This window comes from Penicillium roqueforti (genome assembly GCF_015533775.1).
Source record: "Penicillium roqueforti strain LCP96 04111 chromosome Unknown scaffold_03, whole genome shotgun sequence".
NCBI lineage: Eukaryota > Fungi > Ascomycota > Eurotiomycetes > Eurotiales > Aspergillaceae > Penicillium > Penicillium roqueforti.
In genome coordinates, this window is record NW_024067567.1 from 463,131 (window position 1) to 482,368 (window position 19,238).

The following is a 19,238-nucleotide window of genomic DNA, read 5'->3' on the forward strand; positions in this document are numbered from 1 at the left end:
TATCAAGATATAGTCGAGTGCAGCGCATAGATTTGAAAAGAAAGCAAGCCACATGTGAAAGGGTATCTCAAGTATGAAACAGACAAAATCCACCCAAAAAGGAGATCCAGATCTATCTAGACTTCCTCTGAGCCCGCCACTCCCTCCACCGTTCCATGAGCCTATGCGACCTCATAGCCTTGAGAAATGCATAAGCAACAGCCCGATATATGATCGTACAAACACCCAACGCCATGATATTCATCGGCCCATTCTTATCCAGATTATAGAGCTTAAGCACCTGCTCACCGGAATCAACAGGACAGCCCCCGTTAGCGAGCCTCTGGGCATCGGAGCAATGAAACACCTGGCCATGCATGGAATACGGTGCCAGATTAGCAATGGCATACTTAATCGGCGACAGATGGTTCAGCGCCTGCAGCACATTGTTGACATTAAGACTCATGACGCCGCCGAGGATCGTCGAAATGGAGAGCAGGATAGACGTCACATTGACGGCGAAGCCAACGTGCGAGAACAGCGTGCAGAACATTATTCCCACGGACTCGCCACAGCTGATTATGCAGAAACAGTTGAACGCGCTGATGAGGAACATCGTGACAGTGCGCTGCAGGTTGTCTGCAAAGGCAGCTAACGCGCCGAAGATTAGTGATGAGACTATCTCGAAGGGGATTTCGATCGCGGTGTAGCTGAGGATAAATGTTGATGCCGTGTAGCAGTTGTCTGCTTCTTCGCGGTAGAATACATCTCGTTCGCTGGGGTAAATAGCGATATTTTGGAGCATTCCTATTTAGGATATTAGCCTGCCTATACAAAAACGACATCCAGCAGAGAGAGCCGGGGAACAATAGAGTAAGCTGACCAACAAAGTACAACGCCGCAAACTCTTGAACAAACCCCATACGTGATTGCACAGCCGCATAATCATTCTTCAGCGGCGCAAAGAAAAGCGCCATGATAATCGCTATCCCTGGGATCTGCATCGACCGCGCCATAACCAGCGGCGGCTGGCGCCAGAAATTGACCACGGAGCGATGCAATACCAGGGGAAATGTCACGCGGAATGGCAGCATTTGGCGCTTGAGACTGCCCAGTTCCGCAGGCGTGGCAATCTGCGACGTCTGCCGGTCTAGCCTTAACTCGAGAGGGTTACTCTGCCAGCAGGAAATGAGACCCTGCACACGCTCGCGTGTGACGAGTTCACGGTCTGCTTGTTGGAGATCGACAGTGATGAGATCTAGGACAAAGTCTGCTGGGTTGGTTGTGCGTGGACACTCGTGGCCCTGCTCGGCAAAGTGCGCGAGCATTTGTGTTCCGGGACCTGCGTAGACGGGGTAGCCCCCGCGGGCTAGGAGGAGGACTTGGGAGAAGTGGGTGAAGAGGTCTGAGCGGGATTGGTGGAGGGTAAGGATTAGGGTGCGGCCTTCGGCGGCGAGGCTGTGAAGGAGCTCGATTATGGACATTGCTGTGAAGGCATCGAGGCCGGAGGTTGGTTCGTCGAGGAGGAGGACTTTGGGGTCTGTAAGGATTTGGATTGCAATTGTTACGCGTCGCTTTTCGCCGCCGCTGATTCCTTTGATGAGGTCGCTACCGATGAGATTGTCGGCGCATTCCTTAAGTCCCATTTTATAGAGGATCTCTTCTGCGCGTCGGTCTTTTTCTTCGCTTGACATCCAGGTTGGGAGGCGTAGACCTGCGGCGAAGCGTAGACTCTCTCGAACGGTCAATGAGGGCATCAGTGCGTCGTCGTCTTGCGTTACAAAGGATGTCACCGAACGGATCACACTTTCTGAAGGTACCGCGCCGTTGTAGAGCATGTTACCATGGACGCGGTATTGTGTCCCTACGGACCCGTGCAGCCTGTGGGCTATAGAGTTGAGCAGTGATGTTTTGCCACTTCCAGATGGGCCCATGATAATGTTCAGCTCGCCTGACTGAAACTCAGCGGTAATAGGTCTCAGAATCTGGAGTGTTTTCGCAGTTTCCCAGGGGTATTGTCGCTTTCGAATATCCAACGCGTACTTGTCAAGCGATATTGCCACTTTGCGCGCCTCCTCTCTTGGGCGTATAGCGAGCTTGGATTTTCCACTAGTTGGGTCTCCTTCGGTTTTTCGTGCCTGGGCAACATCTATCGCGAAGCGGTTATATTGGAGCAACAGACCGGCGAAGATATAGTGGCAAACGGCAAACGCGATTAATACCACAATAGGCCGCCAGATCCACTGCGACGGCATTCCTAGGCTTTCCATGATATAGCGCCCGGTATATTGCTTGCAGGCGGGGTCTAGGGGATTATCAGAATATGGACAGGCGTAGAACTGCCCCAGTTCCGAGCCATTGGGTCCAATAAACTCGTTTGCACACAGAGCCCCAAAGATGTAGAATGTATACGCACACCATTTCAACCATCTCACGTAGACCGGGATCTGGTTAGACTGGACAAAGTATCCACACGCAAAGGATTGCAACGTGAAGGATAGATTTGCCACCAGACTAGCCGCAGGGAAACTCCGTGCTACACCAATGGCCACTGCAGCAAATGTTACGGCAATGTAGTGCGTGAGCAGGGTGAGGAGGAAGAAGATAAAGAACTGTCCCGGATCCAACCGGTATCCCACCATGAAGTAGAAGATGAGAGAGAAAATCAACGGCACTGGAAAGTCCTCCAATGGTAACCGAGCTGCTCGTCGACTGAGAAGGAAAGCCGGCACACTAACCACGCCCTCGTTTCGTTCACGGTCAAACAAACGAATATCAATAGTCAGCCGGTAGGTCTCGTACAGCAGAATGAGATAGCCATTTAAGCTGCTAGCGGTGTATAGACTGCCCTCGCGCGAGCGAATCCCTGCCTGACTTTCGTCGAGCTGCAGGAAGATCCAGCCATTAATAACAGCCATTCCAACGGCTTCAAGAAGACTACCAGCAACACCCATCGGGTCACGAATGGTAGTTTTGAAAGTGCGAGACGTCAGAACGCGGAATTGTCGACGAAATGAGACCTGCTTCACAGCTCCAGTCTCAAATATACCGATCTCGGCATTCGGTGTTTGCTCTCCTCTTTTGCCCTCTGCCTCTGTATCCGCTGCAGTCTGTTTCAACCGCCACACATCCCTCAGTCGTTCAACACGGAGGTTCGAAGCAGCCTCAAGCTCCTCCGTCCGATTATCAATGGCAGCGAGGTCGATCAAAAACTCCGCCGGGTTGACGAACGGCGGAAGAACATGTCCACACTCCTCAAAGTGCGCCAAGGACTCTTCCACCGAACCACTGTAAACCGCCGCTCCCCTGGCTAATAGAACAACATTATCAAAGAGACTCCAGATCTCAGAGCGCGGCGCATGAATTGAGACAACGACCGTCCTCCCATCCAGAGCGAGACGCTTGAGAGTCCTGATAATCTGGAACGCACTGGTAGCATCCAAACCGGTTGTGGGCTCATCGCAGAAAAGCACGGAGGGATTCGCTAGAAGCTGCACGCCGATACTGGTGCGTCTTTTCTCGCCGCCACTACAGCCCTTGTGGGCGGTCGTGCCGATGCGGGTGTCGGCACACTCTTTTAGGCCTAGTTCCAGGATGACCTGTTCCACGATTGCGTGGCGCTCAGCTGGAGTTGTTGGTGGTGGGAGGCGCAGGTCTGCTGAGTAGCGCAGGGTCTCGCGGACTGTTAGCGTCGGAATTAGAACATCCTCCTGCATGACGTAGGCGCTGCGGATGTGCGCGATGTTGGGGTTGTCGTTAAAAGTCGTCGTTCCGCATGTGTTTGCTCGGGAGAGACTCATTCGGTTGGCCATTAAGTTAAGTAGAGAGGTCTTGCCCGAGCCACTGCTTCCGATTATAGCGGTTAGGCTACCGCTTGGCATGGAGGCGGACACATTGTCCAGAACTGTTTTGCTGGTTCTTGGAGGCCCCTGACCCCGCAAGCGCTGCCAGATCTGTGATGGCGAGGTCTCCCATATTGGCGGGGTGGTGTTGACTTCGAGCGATAAGTTGCGGACTTTGATGCATACTGGGTTTACTGCACGCAGAGAGAGATTGTATGCAGTATCTTGCACATCTGCAGGGAGACCGAGTTGCTTTGCGCTCAATTCGGTGATGATCTGGTCTTTTTCCATGGTGTATTTTGCCGGTGTCGCAGGATTGGGCACGAGTCATGTAGCGGCCATCCCCCCGCACAAGAGACCCTGTTCGGATGTGCTATGCAGATGGTGGACTGGAGTTACAGGGATGGGGATGGGGTATGGGATGACTGCAGGATGATCCCCGGATTCTGCCAAAAAAGAAAAAACGACTCTTGGGACGGCTAATTCGACATCAGACCCTTGCAATTCACCTGCACAGTCATGTAAGTCTGAGAAAATTAATTCTCCTTGCCTCGGACCTACCCCGGACTATTCTTAGTCTCCGATTTCTAATGCGATTGGTCTGCAATGGTCTGTCACCCCGCAACGTGGTCCTTACGTAGGCGAGGAGCGTTATAGGTACCTCCTTGACTATATTGCGCTCGAATATGTTAATGGTATTCAACTAATATTCACGAAGAGTAAAAACACAAATGTGACGCCAAAGCCTTTAGAAGTCTTAACTCGTATTCATACCCGCAATATACGTAAGAGCATTAATCTGACTGCATTATAGCCCAGGATGTACCCGGAACAGCCAGTGAAGAACAAAGAATTAAAGTAGAAGATGCAAGGCCAGGTCTAGACTGGATGATCCTCCCCAATACATCTGAAAGAAAGACAAATCCGATACTGTACAAGGATGAAGACCCAATTCCTATTATGCCACGCGAGAAACCCCAGGGAGATCTGAATATACACAATCAGCTAAACCAAATCAAATAGCAGGGCCAGACCAGGCCTCCTCCAGACACAAAAACGCCCTCCATCATGAGATCATTCAGTCACCCACTCGACATCACTCATCCACCACAGAAATAACACCGACTCGGCCCTTTTTTGAATCGGGAGGAAAGCCGGCTTGGCGCCCATGTCGGCCATGCAATGCAGCCAGAGAATACGCCTTTGACACGGAGACTTCGCGGCGCACCAACGCTCGTAAGCCGAAAAAGAAAAAACCACAAATGCAAACATAATAGTAATATCCCCCGACCGAGATGCATATAGATATGCATCACCATCACTCACGGTGATCAAATCAAAACGCCACATGGTACAACATCGAGATCATCGTCCCCATGGTATGAGACAAACAAAGAATCCCCTTCCAAGACTGTAATAATCAACGAGAAACAAATAAATAAATAACGTAGAAATAAGAAATAACAGGGTATCAGAAGGGTAAGGGGAAGAAGAGTAAGAAGGTAGGGGAGAAAAGGATATTCAAGTAATCAAGAAATCCATATTCATATCACGTATGATCTTTTCCCAGTCCCAACTATCCTGCATCCGGGTATCCATAATATCCCAAACCCGCACCACGACCTTGAAAGCAGGCTCGATGTTGCGGAGGTTAGAATAGGATTTGAGATTCTCGAAGCCCTGCGTGATGCGTCGGCGCTGCTCGGGCACGAACGCAGAACAACCAAGCAGGAACAACGGCATCAGCACGATACTGAAAGCGGATGCATCTTGCGGCAGCTGGTCCAGATAGTCGAGTCCGTCGTTGACGACCTGCGCGATTTTATCGCTCGGTCGCGAGGGCCGGATCGTCCGGTACAGGTATACCCAGGTGGACTGGCGGTATAGTTGGGCCAGGCACCAGTTCGGGGTATCGGGCTCGTGCGAGGTCTCCCAATTCCGGATGGCCATATCGATGGAAACGGCTTCGCTCAACGTCTGGTAGTCCACGGCTGGCTCATAGCCCTCGTTGAAGCGTTCGCGGATACGGTCGCGGAGCTGGGTGATCTCCGAGATGTAGTTGAAGAGACCATCGAATACGCCGAGGAACATCCCCGCTGACACGCCGGGTACGAAGTTGGGCATGTGCAGTTCGGGGTGCAAGAGATTAGGACGGCGGTCAAGCGAGGTGAGGGAGTTTGAGACGTCGTGGTACTGGAAGAACTCGACGATGAACTGGCGGAATTTTTCGTTCCGTGGCTGCTGTGACAACAGCAGATACCGGGCGGCATCCATGTGCGGTCGGTATTCGCCGTTGGTTTCACCTTCGCAGATTGTGTTCAAGCTGAGGGCGATGGTAGATGCGATGATCGGGTCCTCGACTAACAATCGATCCTCCTCGTTGGGGCTCTGGGCTGATGATGACGCATTGATATTATCTTTCAGATCTTGAATAGCGCGGTGGAAATGAAAGTATTTCCGCTCCTTCAGCTTGGGTTCGGGATCCAAACCTGAGAGATGCGATCCGGACAAGCACATTAACGAATGCATCAGCCCCCTATGTTGCGTCGCCATCGGGAGGAGAATCTCCTTGAAGGGATTTGAATCATCGTTGATGAGCGTCAGGACGCGACTGAAGCCGTACACAAAATGGTCCAAAAAGCGACGGTCGACGTCCGTTTCGATACCGTCGATGAGAAGGGGTAAACTGCGCGGCACGGCTGTCAGAGACTGGGATCGAGCTACAGGGGAAAAAAACCAAGTTAGTGTCTCAAGCGAACGGTCAAGATTAGAATGTAAAATGTAATCTACACCTACCATCAGCGACTCTCTGTCTCCCACTCTTCCAAATCTCCTTGAGCGGGTAGCCTTCGCAGACGACCGCATTCTTCTGGCAATTTTGGCAACTATCCCCTGTTAGACAAGACACCCCAGTGGATCACGACAACTCACGACGGCTTTGTCTCATCACACTTCTTCTTCCTCCTCCGACAGGTTATACAACCCGTCTTGGAGCGACCTTTGGTGACCTTGACCTGGCCTCCGGGAGCAGGCAGTGGATGTTTGCGTGGGCGACCACGTTTCCGTGGAACAGCGGGAGCGCCCGACTCCACATCCGCCTGTTTGATATTTAACAAGTCATCGCCAAGTTCTTCCACTTCTTCCACCTTGGGCAACTCCATAATATCATTCAATTGCGCATCGAACTGCGAATACCCCTTCAGTGGCTGGTCTTGTTCCGGCGAGTGTTCGCTATTCCAATCCAGTGAATCGACCGAGGCATCGTCGGTGCTAATCCCGGTGCTGGCACTGGACGTGCTGCCGCGGATGACGGAGCCACGAACGCCTAATGAAGAGATGGGAATATCCGATCGGTGGTTCTCCTGCACCTCAGAGCCATTCAAATCCTGGTGGGTGAAGAATGAGGTATGCATGGATAGAAGAAAGGGCATCCGATAAGAGCACCGATGCGCGCTGACGAGAGGGGCTGTCGGGTATAAATGGAGGGGGAGGAAATTCGTACGGGAAAATGTGCTTGGTCCACCGCAGTGCGTGTGATCAGAGAATACACTTTCGATGGCAATCCAGGTATGAGCTGAGCAAAGAGGGGAAACTAGTAACTTAGTTAGAAGGATATTAAGGACATTAATATATACATGCTAGGGTATTCTTGGGTGAATCTAATGCGTAATGGAAACCCAGGCTACATTAGTCTCTAGCTGTGAACGCATTAGCCTATAAATCAGAATCCATTACGGAGGACGGAGTACTCCGTATATTCCAGTCATTTGCGTGATTTATTTAAAGAAAATCAATATCCAATTCGACTCTCCAACACCTGTACGGAGCAGTGACTCCGTATTTATTTCCTTTATAAACTTTGCTATGCGGGGAGGCTGCCAAGCATGTCGAATCTGATGCCCTGATTTGCAGTGAAGAAGCCGAGCAAATTGACCAGGGCATCATATGGAGTGTTACGTTTCATTTGGGGATTTTAATTCTGGAATTCTTTTTAATTCTTTTTCTTTTATTCTTTTTTTCACTCGTTGCCTTGGGATCGACCTCGGATCCATAATACAGAGTGTCTTGCATAGTCTACGGGGTACATCCATGCTATATAGGACATGTTACATATGTTCCTACGAAATAACGTGGGTGATTCGTCACGAGTTCCATATGTACTCCAGATGAAATTCTATAAGACATTCCCCCTTGATCCGTGGGGGGACTTAGGGTTAGGCCAAGACAAGAATCCGTAGAACATTCAGGTAGAATGATGTGTACTCTAAGAAATGAGTTAATATTACTTCCGACGAACCATCTGATGTACAAGCCACACTGTCGAATCTTCTTTTACCTTCCCTTCCTTCCCTTTCTCTTTAGGAAGGAGAAGCGCGCTGACCGGAAAACCGATGGAGATCTTCTATTCTCGGCGACAGTTTCCATCACTCGGGTCGCAGCATCCCCCATCCCCGTCCACATTGAAATTTTCTTCTATTTTCGTTTCTCACTCCCTCTGTGCTACGCCAACAAATCTGGGGTAAAGAGTGGGCCAGATCTTCTGGGTGCGACCAGCACGGACATCCGCTGCAGGGAATTGACAAGGATCGGAATCCGTGGCCGTCATTCCGTCTGTAGAATAGAGCTAATGTTCTGTAGGGGATCTATTAGTAGACCCTATTCTCTTCCTTTTACTATTCGCGTCGATTACCCTTTCCATCATATCCTGCTCACTAACCTGGCACAGCCCAAAGGGGTGGAATGTGGCGAGGTCACCAAAAGTACAGACTGCGCAAGGCCCCCGTGGATCTGCCGGGAGACTAACAAGGAAACACACTCGGTTGGAGTTAGTAACGGACCAATGTCGTCCTTCTTTTTTTTTAGCATTTAACCATTTTGACGCATCAGCTGAGACGGCAGAGAGGATGATTTTCATACCCCCTACTGTGTGGTTGCCCGATACCCCGTACAGCGTCTTCGCTTCGAACGTGGAGTTTCATATGGAGTCCGTCATGCACTAGGGCCGGGCTAGTTATGTGAGTAGCTCAAATCAATTTTTTAGTTCGTTTCAATTTTTTGCTCAAAGATCGACCATGCAAGTCCATTGATCTGATGGGGCCGACCAACGACCTGAGCCAATGGCTCGCTGACGGTATGTGGCACTAACGAGTCAGGCAATGTATACGGGTGATCTAGCGTGAAAATATGGGGAACGCCCTGAAGTCACTTTGCTTTTTCGATGTTGCATCATCCCCACTCTGGCTCCGTACTACAGAGCACTATTGTGTTTCTCCTTCTCCCATCTACATCTATATACTATCTTCAACAATGAAAGAAATATCCGTTTCCAAGGTTCAAGGCGGGTCAACGGTTGTTCCCGCCCAGTGGGGCCGGAAACAAAGAAGTCATGGCTGCTTCAACTGATGTTGATCGGGTTCCTGGTAAGGAGCAAGGGGTGTGAGTAAATGAGCCATATAGCTACCTAAGGGGGTGAACGGAGTACAAACGAAAGGACATACTATTTCCAGGCTCGGTTCATAGGTCGGAGCCATATTACCCCCCTCCAGGGCATAGACCAATCCAGTAACTAAGCCGAAGTTAAGGTCTGGACTAGCTTGTCCTCGTACTTTTTCCCCTCGCTCGGCCTCTCACTCTGACTCTTCCTCTTGCTCTTTGACCTCCCCCGTACAGATGTGGAGTGAGGCTATTGCCTAATCCGGTTACCCCCAGTCACGCTCGGAGAACCCCCGAGAGAAGACTTGCACGCCGCCAACAGTGGACACGAGGAGATGATGTCTAACCGGTGTTCGCCGCATAAGGGAAGCCCCGCCAGGCACCACCGGAACCGCTGCACGACAATTGGGCCGACGATGCTGTATATACCAATCAGCGACACTTGAACAGATTTCTGAGCCTTGCGCAGCACACTAGTCAGATCAGTAAAAATTTTCGGCTTCCACCTTCCTACTACTGGTTGTACTCCGTACGGAGTACACAGGCTCCATTCAATTCTTCCAATCTCTCCAATGAAACCATTCAGAGTAAGCTTTTTGTAGCCTTGCACATACTTGTATAACCTATAGGAAAAGAATTGACTTCGCTTCAAGCTCCACTCGCTTAGCTTCGGTTCGGTTCGGCCTCTTTCAGCTCCAACTGCCCATAGGAATAATCGGAATTTCGTCGGCGTTGATCATGAGGTCTCTGGGCCATTCGGGATTTAGTGGAAAACTATGGATATCTGAAACATGTCTCTTTTGAGATAATATGACGCACGACATGCGAAATAAGAGACTCATAGCATTTTGTGGCTAGTATCGAGCAAACGCTCGGACTACTCTTATGCGGCCTGACAAAACAGGCTAAACTTCACCCCTCTGAATATAGCCACTGAACAAACATTAATGAGGTATTTAACCAACTAACTAACTAACTAGTTGACTAACTAACTAGTTACCTGGACTTAGTAAGAGGGTTCAAATGTATCATGCGATGCTGGTTTTTGTTTCTCATACGACAGGGGCTGGCTATAGTGTGATCGGCATCCAGCTGGTGGATTGTGGATAGGCAATCTCGAAATTATTCATGAGGTTCCTCTTTCTTTTCTCCCAGATCCCTCGAGCTTCCTAAGAGCCAATTATGACCCAGAGGAATGTGCTTACTTCAATCGTGAGAGTTGAATGCTCCACGTCTCAACGTTTTCGGATCCAGGACATGAGCCCAGAACCCCAGGTTGTATATCGGCCCAGCTTAGCAGCCCAAAAAGCGGGACTGGTTTTTTTTTTTATGTCATCCGATATGTATTCGTTGACATCTCTTGGTGATCTTGTATAGTCTCAAGGTATTCAAAACTATACTAGATAGGAGAGTAGGCTTAGAGGCATCAAGACTATTATCCCATCGGCAATAACACCTGAATTTTAGTCGCAGTCGGAACATGTTCTCTCGCTATGTTGACCGTGCCATAATCCACCGTCTCGGCCGTATTCGATGGATCTCTCAAAGTCAGGAAGCATCCACTTGGTAGCGGGAGTCACGAAGCTCAGACTAACAGATAATTTGTGAAACATGACATAGTGTCTACACTACGGAGGACAACGGTGAAATATAAAATGGCATCTCGGAAGGTTCACGATTTTGGAGATCTGGAAATAATGAGTATATGTGCCATTCTTGGGTGTACTTGAATTCATACAGACTGTTTCACCGTTTCGCAGCGAATACTCAGATTACTCTTTGAAGTTATACAGGGGCCAGAATATTTCACAGTTCTGGAGCTTTTCGTACTAGCTGTGAGACTAAAGACCGAGCTTAGATGCTATCCAATGAAAACGACAGCATTATATATCGACATCCTAACAGATGGCAATATGTTTTGAACCTCTTTTTTTCGCATTGACATAACCCAATATTATATGTATCACAAGGAATAGTATAAGTTCACGGTCCTTCTTAGGCTCTTGCTTTATGACTATGTAGTTGAAGTCGACCAGATAGACTAGGAATTATATTGGTTAATTCTCTTGCGAGCTAGGTTACCTGTTTCTCCTTGGTGACAATCGCATTACTCTGGTTCATGAGCGAGATTTCCTCATATAATTTGAAGGATGTAGCACCTTCCTATCTCAATTAATATCCTAGAAAATAAGCACAACGCCAGTGTGTTGTGATTTGTCCTGAATGGTAGGTTCATGAACTTCGTTGACAATTGTTGTGACAGCATTGACTTCGAGTAAAGCTCGTATCGGAAGCAACTGGATCGATGTATCCATCGTTGGTGGTCCAAAACAAGCATCAAATCCAGAATCATCCCGTTTGACTTGGTCTCTATCACAAAATGAACCCAGGCGTACCAACTGTCATTCCCGATGCCGTATACCGCATGTAGTGGGAATTCGAGGGTCCTATAAACCCAGACAGGGCTTCTCAACCAAGATAACCAGCTTCCATTTTGAAACCGCCGTTGAACCTAGATGTGAGAAATTACATCCCTCCACGAAGCGAATATCTAGGGACTTCTGGAACCAGGCATATCACGGGTGCCGATCTATACTACGAGTAATACCACCAGATAATCAAGTAAAAGGAGTACAGAAGTTATGGGCCGAGTAGATCTTCTAAGGTATTCTAGTTGAATGGTGACGCCGAGGATTGCAGCCACGGGATCCTGCAGATACTTCACTAGTTTATCAACGGAGATCGTAGCGCGGATACGTCATTTAAGGCAACACAATCTAACTGGGCAAGGCTATACTCAATGTAGGGAGCCCTTCCCCGAGTTTGTCTGCCGTGATCTATAAATATTAACCAGGGCTCTATCGACGTGTCTGTATCAGAATATACCTTGCCTATTTTGATGAGCCTGATCCAACCCTCACATATCTTCCCGAAGCAGTCTCAGAATACGAGGTCCAGCCAGGCCAAAATCCAAGCAAATAAAAGACCGCAGAATTAAGTTTTGAAGTTCTGCAGACTCCTTCAGGTGATTGGTATCATCGAATCGACAGATCAGAACTTCCTAATGTACAAGGTATTCCTAGGCGAGAGATGGGCATTCGGCAAAGCTGCCTCTGCATGACCATCATGCACCTACCCGGCCCGGGGAGAACTCAGGGGCAAAGCCTCGTAAATGATTTCATTCCTTGGTGTTCTTGTTCTTGTTTTTGAGGCCAATGTTATAGCTCACACCGAATGAGATTTAATTTCTCTCCCGGTGTAGGCATTGGGGAATGATAAGAATAGCTAGGTCTCAAATAGAGTTGAGCTAATGGCCAATGAGATCTCTGAGGAGGTTTGACAATTACCTTGTTCCCATGGAGATCGTCCCAGACCAAGAGATTGGTTGAAGCCGGCGAATAGCTGATGCATTTGGGCGCTTTCACTGTTTCCCTATGCAGTTTGTAGACTTCTCTTTGGCATTTCTTTCTCTCCTCTCGCAGGTAGCTTGCCGTATTGGCAGTCTCTTTATCCACGTGCAGAGATGTTTCTTCTAGATTCTGGAGGATGAGATCTTTGTGGCTTTGTTCGTATGAAGCTCTTTAGAGAGCTTCATGGCAGTAGCTAGATCATCACGTTTGGTTGATCACTTATCTTCTACCACGTAATCTGATACGTGCATTAATAACTAGCAGCGTAAGGAATGGATTTCAATTCTCATAGGTTGATTCGATGATTCGAGATGGGCATGATCCGCGAAGGAGGCAGCCATTTGTAAGATTGTAAAATGGTCAGGAATGTCGAACGAACGTTGCGTATTCACTTTAGGAGGGACACTATGATCACAAGGTACGACGTCCCATATAGATCAGTGATTACGACACTATTACTGGTCTTGGATATCACTTTCTCATTCCCATTGCCCAGACGCCTGAGGTGGAGTCCTAGGTAACACGGGAGTCCGAGGAGTCGTCGGTTATTTGGACGTCAAAAGAAGCTAAAGCGACATAGCTCGAGCTTGTCAAAGTTGATGATTGTTCAGGCTTACCATAGGAAAGTCAGCATGCAGAGCTCCGTACATAGATACATGAAGTATGTGACGCGAAAGCAATGAGAGTACGACGGATTCCAAGCCAGTTCTCAGGTGTCTACACAGATACGTCTAAGTATACGGAGAGCACAACGCAAAGTTATAGATGGAAAAAGCAAGTCGATTGACAAGACACAGATAGCCCATTTAGAAATAAAAGCCGTATCCCAACCGTGTAGACCGATCCCAATGCATAATATGAAAAGGCTCCATTGAACCCGTATCCATGACCCGATCACATAAAAGCAAGAATTCGAATTGCCCCGACCCATGCAAGATGCTAATAATGACAAATACAAAGATAAAACAAAAGGATATCACTGGAACAGCAGCAAGACTCCCTGGAGCCGCAGCAAATAAAGAAACATAGACATGAAGATAAAGTGTGAGGTTAAGTTGGGCATCAACCCTGTGAGCGGGTTGGGGTTAAGATAGATTTTTTTGTTTCATTGAGTGAATCCATCAAACAACCTTCATCGAGCGATTCATGCGATGAAGGCGCGGTCCAGCTGACGCAGCGCTCTCGTATCCTCGCCTCCGAATCCGATCTTCTCATTAGGGATATCCCGTGGCCCGTCGGCGAAAGAGCTCTGTGCGGGGTTTCCATTCAAGCTCGTGGCGGGGCCACCGGGAGAGGCAGTCGATGGGGGGAAAGGAGCCAACGCTGCACCATTCATCAATGAGCTGATGCCAGGAACTGCATTTCCAGTACTCGCAGGATCGGAAGATTTCGGTGATGTGGCAATGGGGTTGAGAGAGGACAACGCGGCAGGATGCTCCTGCTTCACTAGGTGAGGGCTGTGGACGTGTCCATTTGACTGCGTCAGGGACTGGACTGGCACGCGTGGTGATGCCATACGAGGATCAACTAGATGTCCGTAGACCGGTGCGTTGCGTTGCTCGTGGGCATGGGCGTGAGCGTGTGCGTTGGCGTGAGCTTGAGCATGAGCATGGGCCTGAGCTTGAGCGTGGGCGTGAGCATGCTCATGTATTGATCGCGGCGACCGGTTCATGTAGCTTGGTTGTTGTGGTGGCGGTCCAGCTGGAGGTAATGTTGATTCCATATGTGGTCGATCATAGGGGCTGGTCATCCCGTGTGGAGGGGGTGGGAGTCCACCATGTTGATGCGGAGGCTGATGGTGTGGTGGGCCATAATGAGGGTGTCCGTTGGCACCAACCGGGGGGAGATAAGAAGGACCAGGCCCATATTGAACCGAGACAGTCGGTGGGGTGGCCAGAGGGGTGGGCGGCCAAGCATAGGCAGGGGGGTATGGCTGTGTATGAGTGACGCGTGGGTATGCGCCGAGGGGATGCGGAGTTATTGGGTAAGCAGCGCCTGGCATAGGTCCACGGGTAACGACAGGGAGATTTTGTTGATCATTAACTGTCGACTCGGGATAGAGACCTTTCTGGGGTCGGACATGACGCAGGGCAGGATCGGAAGTCGGTTGTTGTAAGTTGGCGGCAGAAGGATGGGAGCGTGAATAATAGCTGATCAGATGCAAGTGTTGACCGTTGGATGTCGTGATACTGAAAGACTGCTTCATCAAACCATCTGGTTTGTAACGGTACCCATCCGGTCCCTCATCTGTTCCATCGGCGCGCTCATCGTCACTGCCTCGACTCTCCGGCGTCTTGCCTCCGCGGGAGGCAGAGCCTTGAGAGACACTGCCACCTCCGCGTTTGCCTTCCATTTCACGATAAGTCAAGAAGCTACCAGATACACGACTGGCGCTCCATGACTTCCCATCGGTCCATCGCCGCATCCCCGCTTCTCGCTCATCCCATACGAAGACCGAACCGGAACGGATGGACTGTCGCTCTTTCTCTGATAATCGTCGTTGCACGCGAGGTAAAAGGCCGATGCGGCAAGCCTCGAAAAGAATAATAGCGTCCGCAGGCGTGCGAACGTGCCCGTAATACGTCTCCATCCAAGCTCTCGAGTCAACCGACGACCCCGGTTGATTTGATCTGATTGCCAGGTTGAAGGATAAAGGGATTTTTAAGGGTAAATGGAGTACGAAAAGTGTCTGAGAGGAATGAGTTAGATCTAAGGGAAAAGGAAAGAGGCGCAAGTGGAGAGGACGAAAATAGGGTTCAGGTCCAAATATAAAAGGAACCAGGATCCGAGTCAGTATGGGGTAAGCCTGGAAGCCAGCGTGGGTAAGGCCGAGCTTTGAGCTCAAGACGGCTAGGCTATTCTTTCATTCTTTTTCTTTTTTTTTTGGACCGATTCAAGATTCAAGGCTTTATCCCAAAATGGAAGAAGAGACCAGAGATTGTGGGCCAGGTGGGCTTGAAGGCATAAGAATGCCGGACAAGGGAGAGAGCCAAGGCTAAAAGGCACAAAGAGAGATGGGGGGCGACCTACTTTGATGACTCCACCGGGGTTCTGAAGGAATGGCTTAGCTGTTCTTGTCTCGGGAAGTGAATACCAACGAGAAAGAGAGAAAAAGAGAAAGCTAGAAGAAGAGGGAAAAGAGGAAAACCAAAAAGAGGAGATGTTCCCGCAACGCTTTATAAGAAACAATGAAGAAATCATAAAAAAGAAGGTTAAATAAGGGAAGCGGAGAGAAGAAGAGCGGGTCAAGCGATCCAAGCGAAAAGATCGAACGGAACTTGTTAAACGCCGAGATTCCAAGAGAATTATTTAATTTATTTTAGTTTCTTATTGGATTCGGTACACATGGAAATAATGGATCTGGGAAATCCACACGATTTATGCATGGGAACCTTGGAAAGGAGAGTTCTCGACATGGGGCTGAAGTGGCACGGCTATACAAAGGCTTTCAGATTGTGTAGCCTGTACGGAGTAATTATATGTTAGAGCTATCTAAGCACGTCATGGATCATAACTGTGAGTCTACAACCAAATTCAATATAATCAGTGACGGGGAGTGAACCAGTTTTCCGGGTTGGCTAGTTAATGCCATGCAACTCTTGGCTCGGCTTTACGGGGTTTGGAAACCCTTGCGAGTAAGGTTAATTTGGCCCCTTCACGGCTCCATTCCTGATAGATTAAATATAATAGGATCAACATTAATAAACAGAGAATCCTCCGTATGGTAAGAAACAAGAAAAGAAAACATTGGAAATGGTCTGTGTCAGAAAAGTGGCGCTCTGGTCACAAAAAAAGGTTAGTGCGGAACTCTTAAGCTTAATCCAACACGAGGAGACCGGCGCTGAACTTTATGCTCGCTTATAAGGCATCCACACCTCCACTTTGGGTATTTTCATTATTGGCAAAAGGGGAACTTTATCAATTCTATATTGTGGGACTTGGTGATTATGGACTACAACATACTTATATTGTAGGGTAGTCGTAGTCAATGTAGTATGTAGTCAACGGTATATATTACCTTAGATATTCAACCGGGTTATTGAAACACCAATTCAATTGCCATTCTTAAAGAAGAGTCCTCATAGTAATTTTCCACCTACCAGGGAATAGAAGCCCACTTGACGATCGGAATTTAGCAATAGGACCGAGGATAGCCATTGATTAATAATTATGTACCCCGTCGAAACATAGTTTGAGCGGTTACGTCCGATGTGGCCTTATCCAGCACCCTATCCCTTGGCAGGCAAATCCCATACGAGTCACATCCAAACAAGGTTGATCTTAGCGAATCTGACCCGGGACATTTAATTTATATCAGATATTCAATATCTCATAGGCTAAAAATGGTAAACCTAAGCCACAGTGGTCATATCCTCGTAACTCGTACTCGTATTAGGTCCAATGACGCAGTGTTTGGATTTTAACTGCGCTGACCACAAAGCTTGACAAAATCCTAGTCCAGATCAAAGCAATGATACGGGGAAAAGAAAACATAAACTAAACCGATGCAGTGTACTCCGTACTCCATATACATACGGAGTGTTGTAGATCAAGAAATCTCCGGGTTTCGGTCTCAAGGTCGGTCCTATTTTGTACGTATATTGTTTGCGTGCATAAAATGATGCACGGCGAGCTAGGCAGCAAGCCACGTAACATGATGAGTTACGACTGGCTATACTACGGAGTAGCCACAGGCTACATTAGAAAGTGCACTGCTTCACATCTGACTTATAACGTTCGTGTAGGACCAAGAACAATAAATAATGGCTTAAACTAACATGATCCGCCAACTACCAGGCGGTCGGCCAAAATATGATTCCACTGAATCATGTCTGCTGACACCTTGACTCAACGATAAGGTTAACTGGTCCGAGTCTGCGCTCCGTGCCGTTCATGTTCGCCGTGCAGATTTAGCCTTGTACCTAATTAGCCTCGCAGGTGGGTAGGGCCTCACATTCTAAATCCAATATTGGTACATTGCATACGTAAAAGGTGTCAGAAACATCTTTCTCATATTTGAACTTGCGCTATAACTCTATTCGGGATTCTGTCACGCACGGGCCGAATAATGCAAGCCAGCGAAAGCGTATCGCCAACAAACTCCCCCGTTGCACAAGGATCACTCTAATAGGGTTCGGGGAAGCTAGTCCAGCTTGGCAGCTGATTTTCTCCTTGGCTTCAGCCCATTTGAAGTTTAAAACGCTGGGGGGTCCATGTGTCTCTATTCCCAGAAAGCATGGCACGAGCCGATCATAGTGTCAGCGTACTTCCTACATACGTTATATCGCCTGCATTACATGTCTCACATGGCGCCGTCCTGTGTGACTAAAACATCACCGTCGTGACCCGGTCTTCCGTCTACCAGGTATACGGAGTGTGCAAGGTCGCACCGCTTTTTTGCTCTAGGTTCAATGGAATAAGAAACAAGGCTTGAGTGACCAAGCTATGGAAGATATAGTTTGGTGCGTATGATTGAATATGCAAGATATAAGGATTAGCGGACTAATACTCCGTACGATTATGCTGTGCTCTTGTGCCACAGTCAAAATTATTTAACGGTTAATGATAGGCTCTGGGAAATGATCGAGGTTAACTGGCAGGGTCCAAGTTTCAATCAGACTGATGCAGCTGATCATTATCAGAAAAAGCCGGAATCGTTACATTTTCACCTTGACATCGGCTCTATTTCCTTCAACGCTAAAAGAAGCATACCAACTCAGATCACTAAATGCATTCCCTTACCTGGAGCATGCAACCATACAATTACTTCAATGTTAGTGTAGAAGCTCAGGCCCCGACCGAATTTTCGAATTCCCAAGATCGCCTGGATCCACCCTTAACAGCCGTGATCCCGAAGTCTTGCTACATTGGGATAGTCTAGTGTCTCTCATTTGCCAGGTGGAAACCCATCTCCAGCTTATTAGGTCTACATCGCCCCCCCTTATCCACACCTAGGGCATAGTGACACCAATGTCTGGGTTCAGGGGTTTCTGCTCCGTAATCCAAGAGAGCTGCCATGCACTTCACTACTCCGTACTCCGTAAAGAAAAACAATATCGATTGCGTATGCTCTTGAGGTCTATCCGGTTACCCGGAGACTCCTTTTTTTGAGTGGGTCCAGCTCCACATCTCGCTAACTATATCTCACCAGCTGATAGAATACCCTTGCGGGATAAACCGACTGTTTCGCCGACCGTGGTTCATGTGGGCCTTCTGGAACTGTATTCGTTAGCTGCTAATCTATTATTAATGGCCTCGGGCTCCTTCGGATTGAATATATCAAGAGGTAACTCCGCTACACAGCCTTTGCTCATGAATAATCTCCGATTAGTGATCCGGTCTAACGTTATAAACCCCAAGTCAAGGTATCTGCCGTGTTTGATCTCTCCAGTCGGAGACCAGATATCAAATATACAACTGACACAAATCTATAATCGACTAGAAATGACGTGCGAGTAACTGTTTCTTGTATTGTCATGCATTCGTTGCAACCCTGGAATTAAAGGTTGCCAAGAACTAATTTTGTGAAACGTCACACGAGCTTATCTCCACTAGCATAATTAAAGTATCCATT

General features: G+C 48.4%; 3 protein-coding genes across 3 annotated transcripts; all 3 read right to left on the reverse strand.

Annotated features, from left to right (window-relative positions):
• Positions 1–112: 112 nt before the first annotated feature.
• On the reverse strand, positions 113–4,112 carry LCP9604111_2604 (putative ABC efflux transporter; the record flags this gene model as incomplete). The annotated part of the gene is made up of 2 exons (XM_039070100.1): positions 113–786; positions 863–4,112. 2 exons carry the CDS (start codon positions 4,110–4,112, stop codon positions 113–115), a joined length of 3,924 nt encoding a protein of 1,307 aa, XP_038931356.1.
• Positions 4,113–5,342: 1,230 nt separating this feature from the next.
• On the reverse strand, positions 5,343–7,234 carry LCP9604111_2605 (Zn(II)2Cys6 transcription factor; the record flags this gene model as incomplete). The annotated part of the gene is made up of 3 exons (XM_039070101.1): positions 5,343–6,541; positions 6,618–6,706; positions 6,753–7,234. The coding sequence occupies 3 exons, from the start codon at positions 7,232–7,234 to the stop codon at positions 5,343–5,345; spliced, it is 1,770 nt and encodes a 589-aa protein (XP_038931357.1).
• A 6,574-nt stretch (positions 7,235–13,808) lies between these two features.
• On the reverse strand, positions 13,809–15,254 carry LCP9604111_2606 (camp independent regulatory protein; the record flags this gene model as incomplete). The annotated part of the gene is made up of 1 exon (XM_039070102.1): positions 13,809–15,254. The coding sequence occupies one exon, from the start codon at positions 15,252–15,254 to the stop codon at positions 13,809–13,811; it is 1,446 nt and encodes a 481-aa protein (XP_038931358.1).
• Between the last annotated feature and the right edge of the window lie 3,984 nt (positions 15,255–19,238).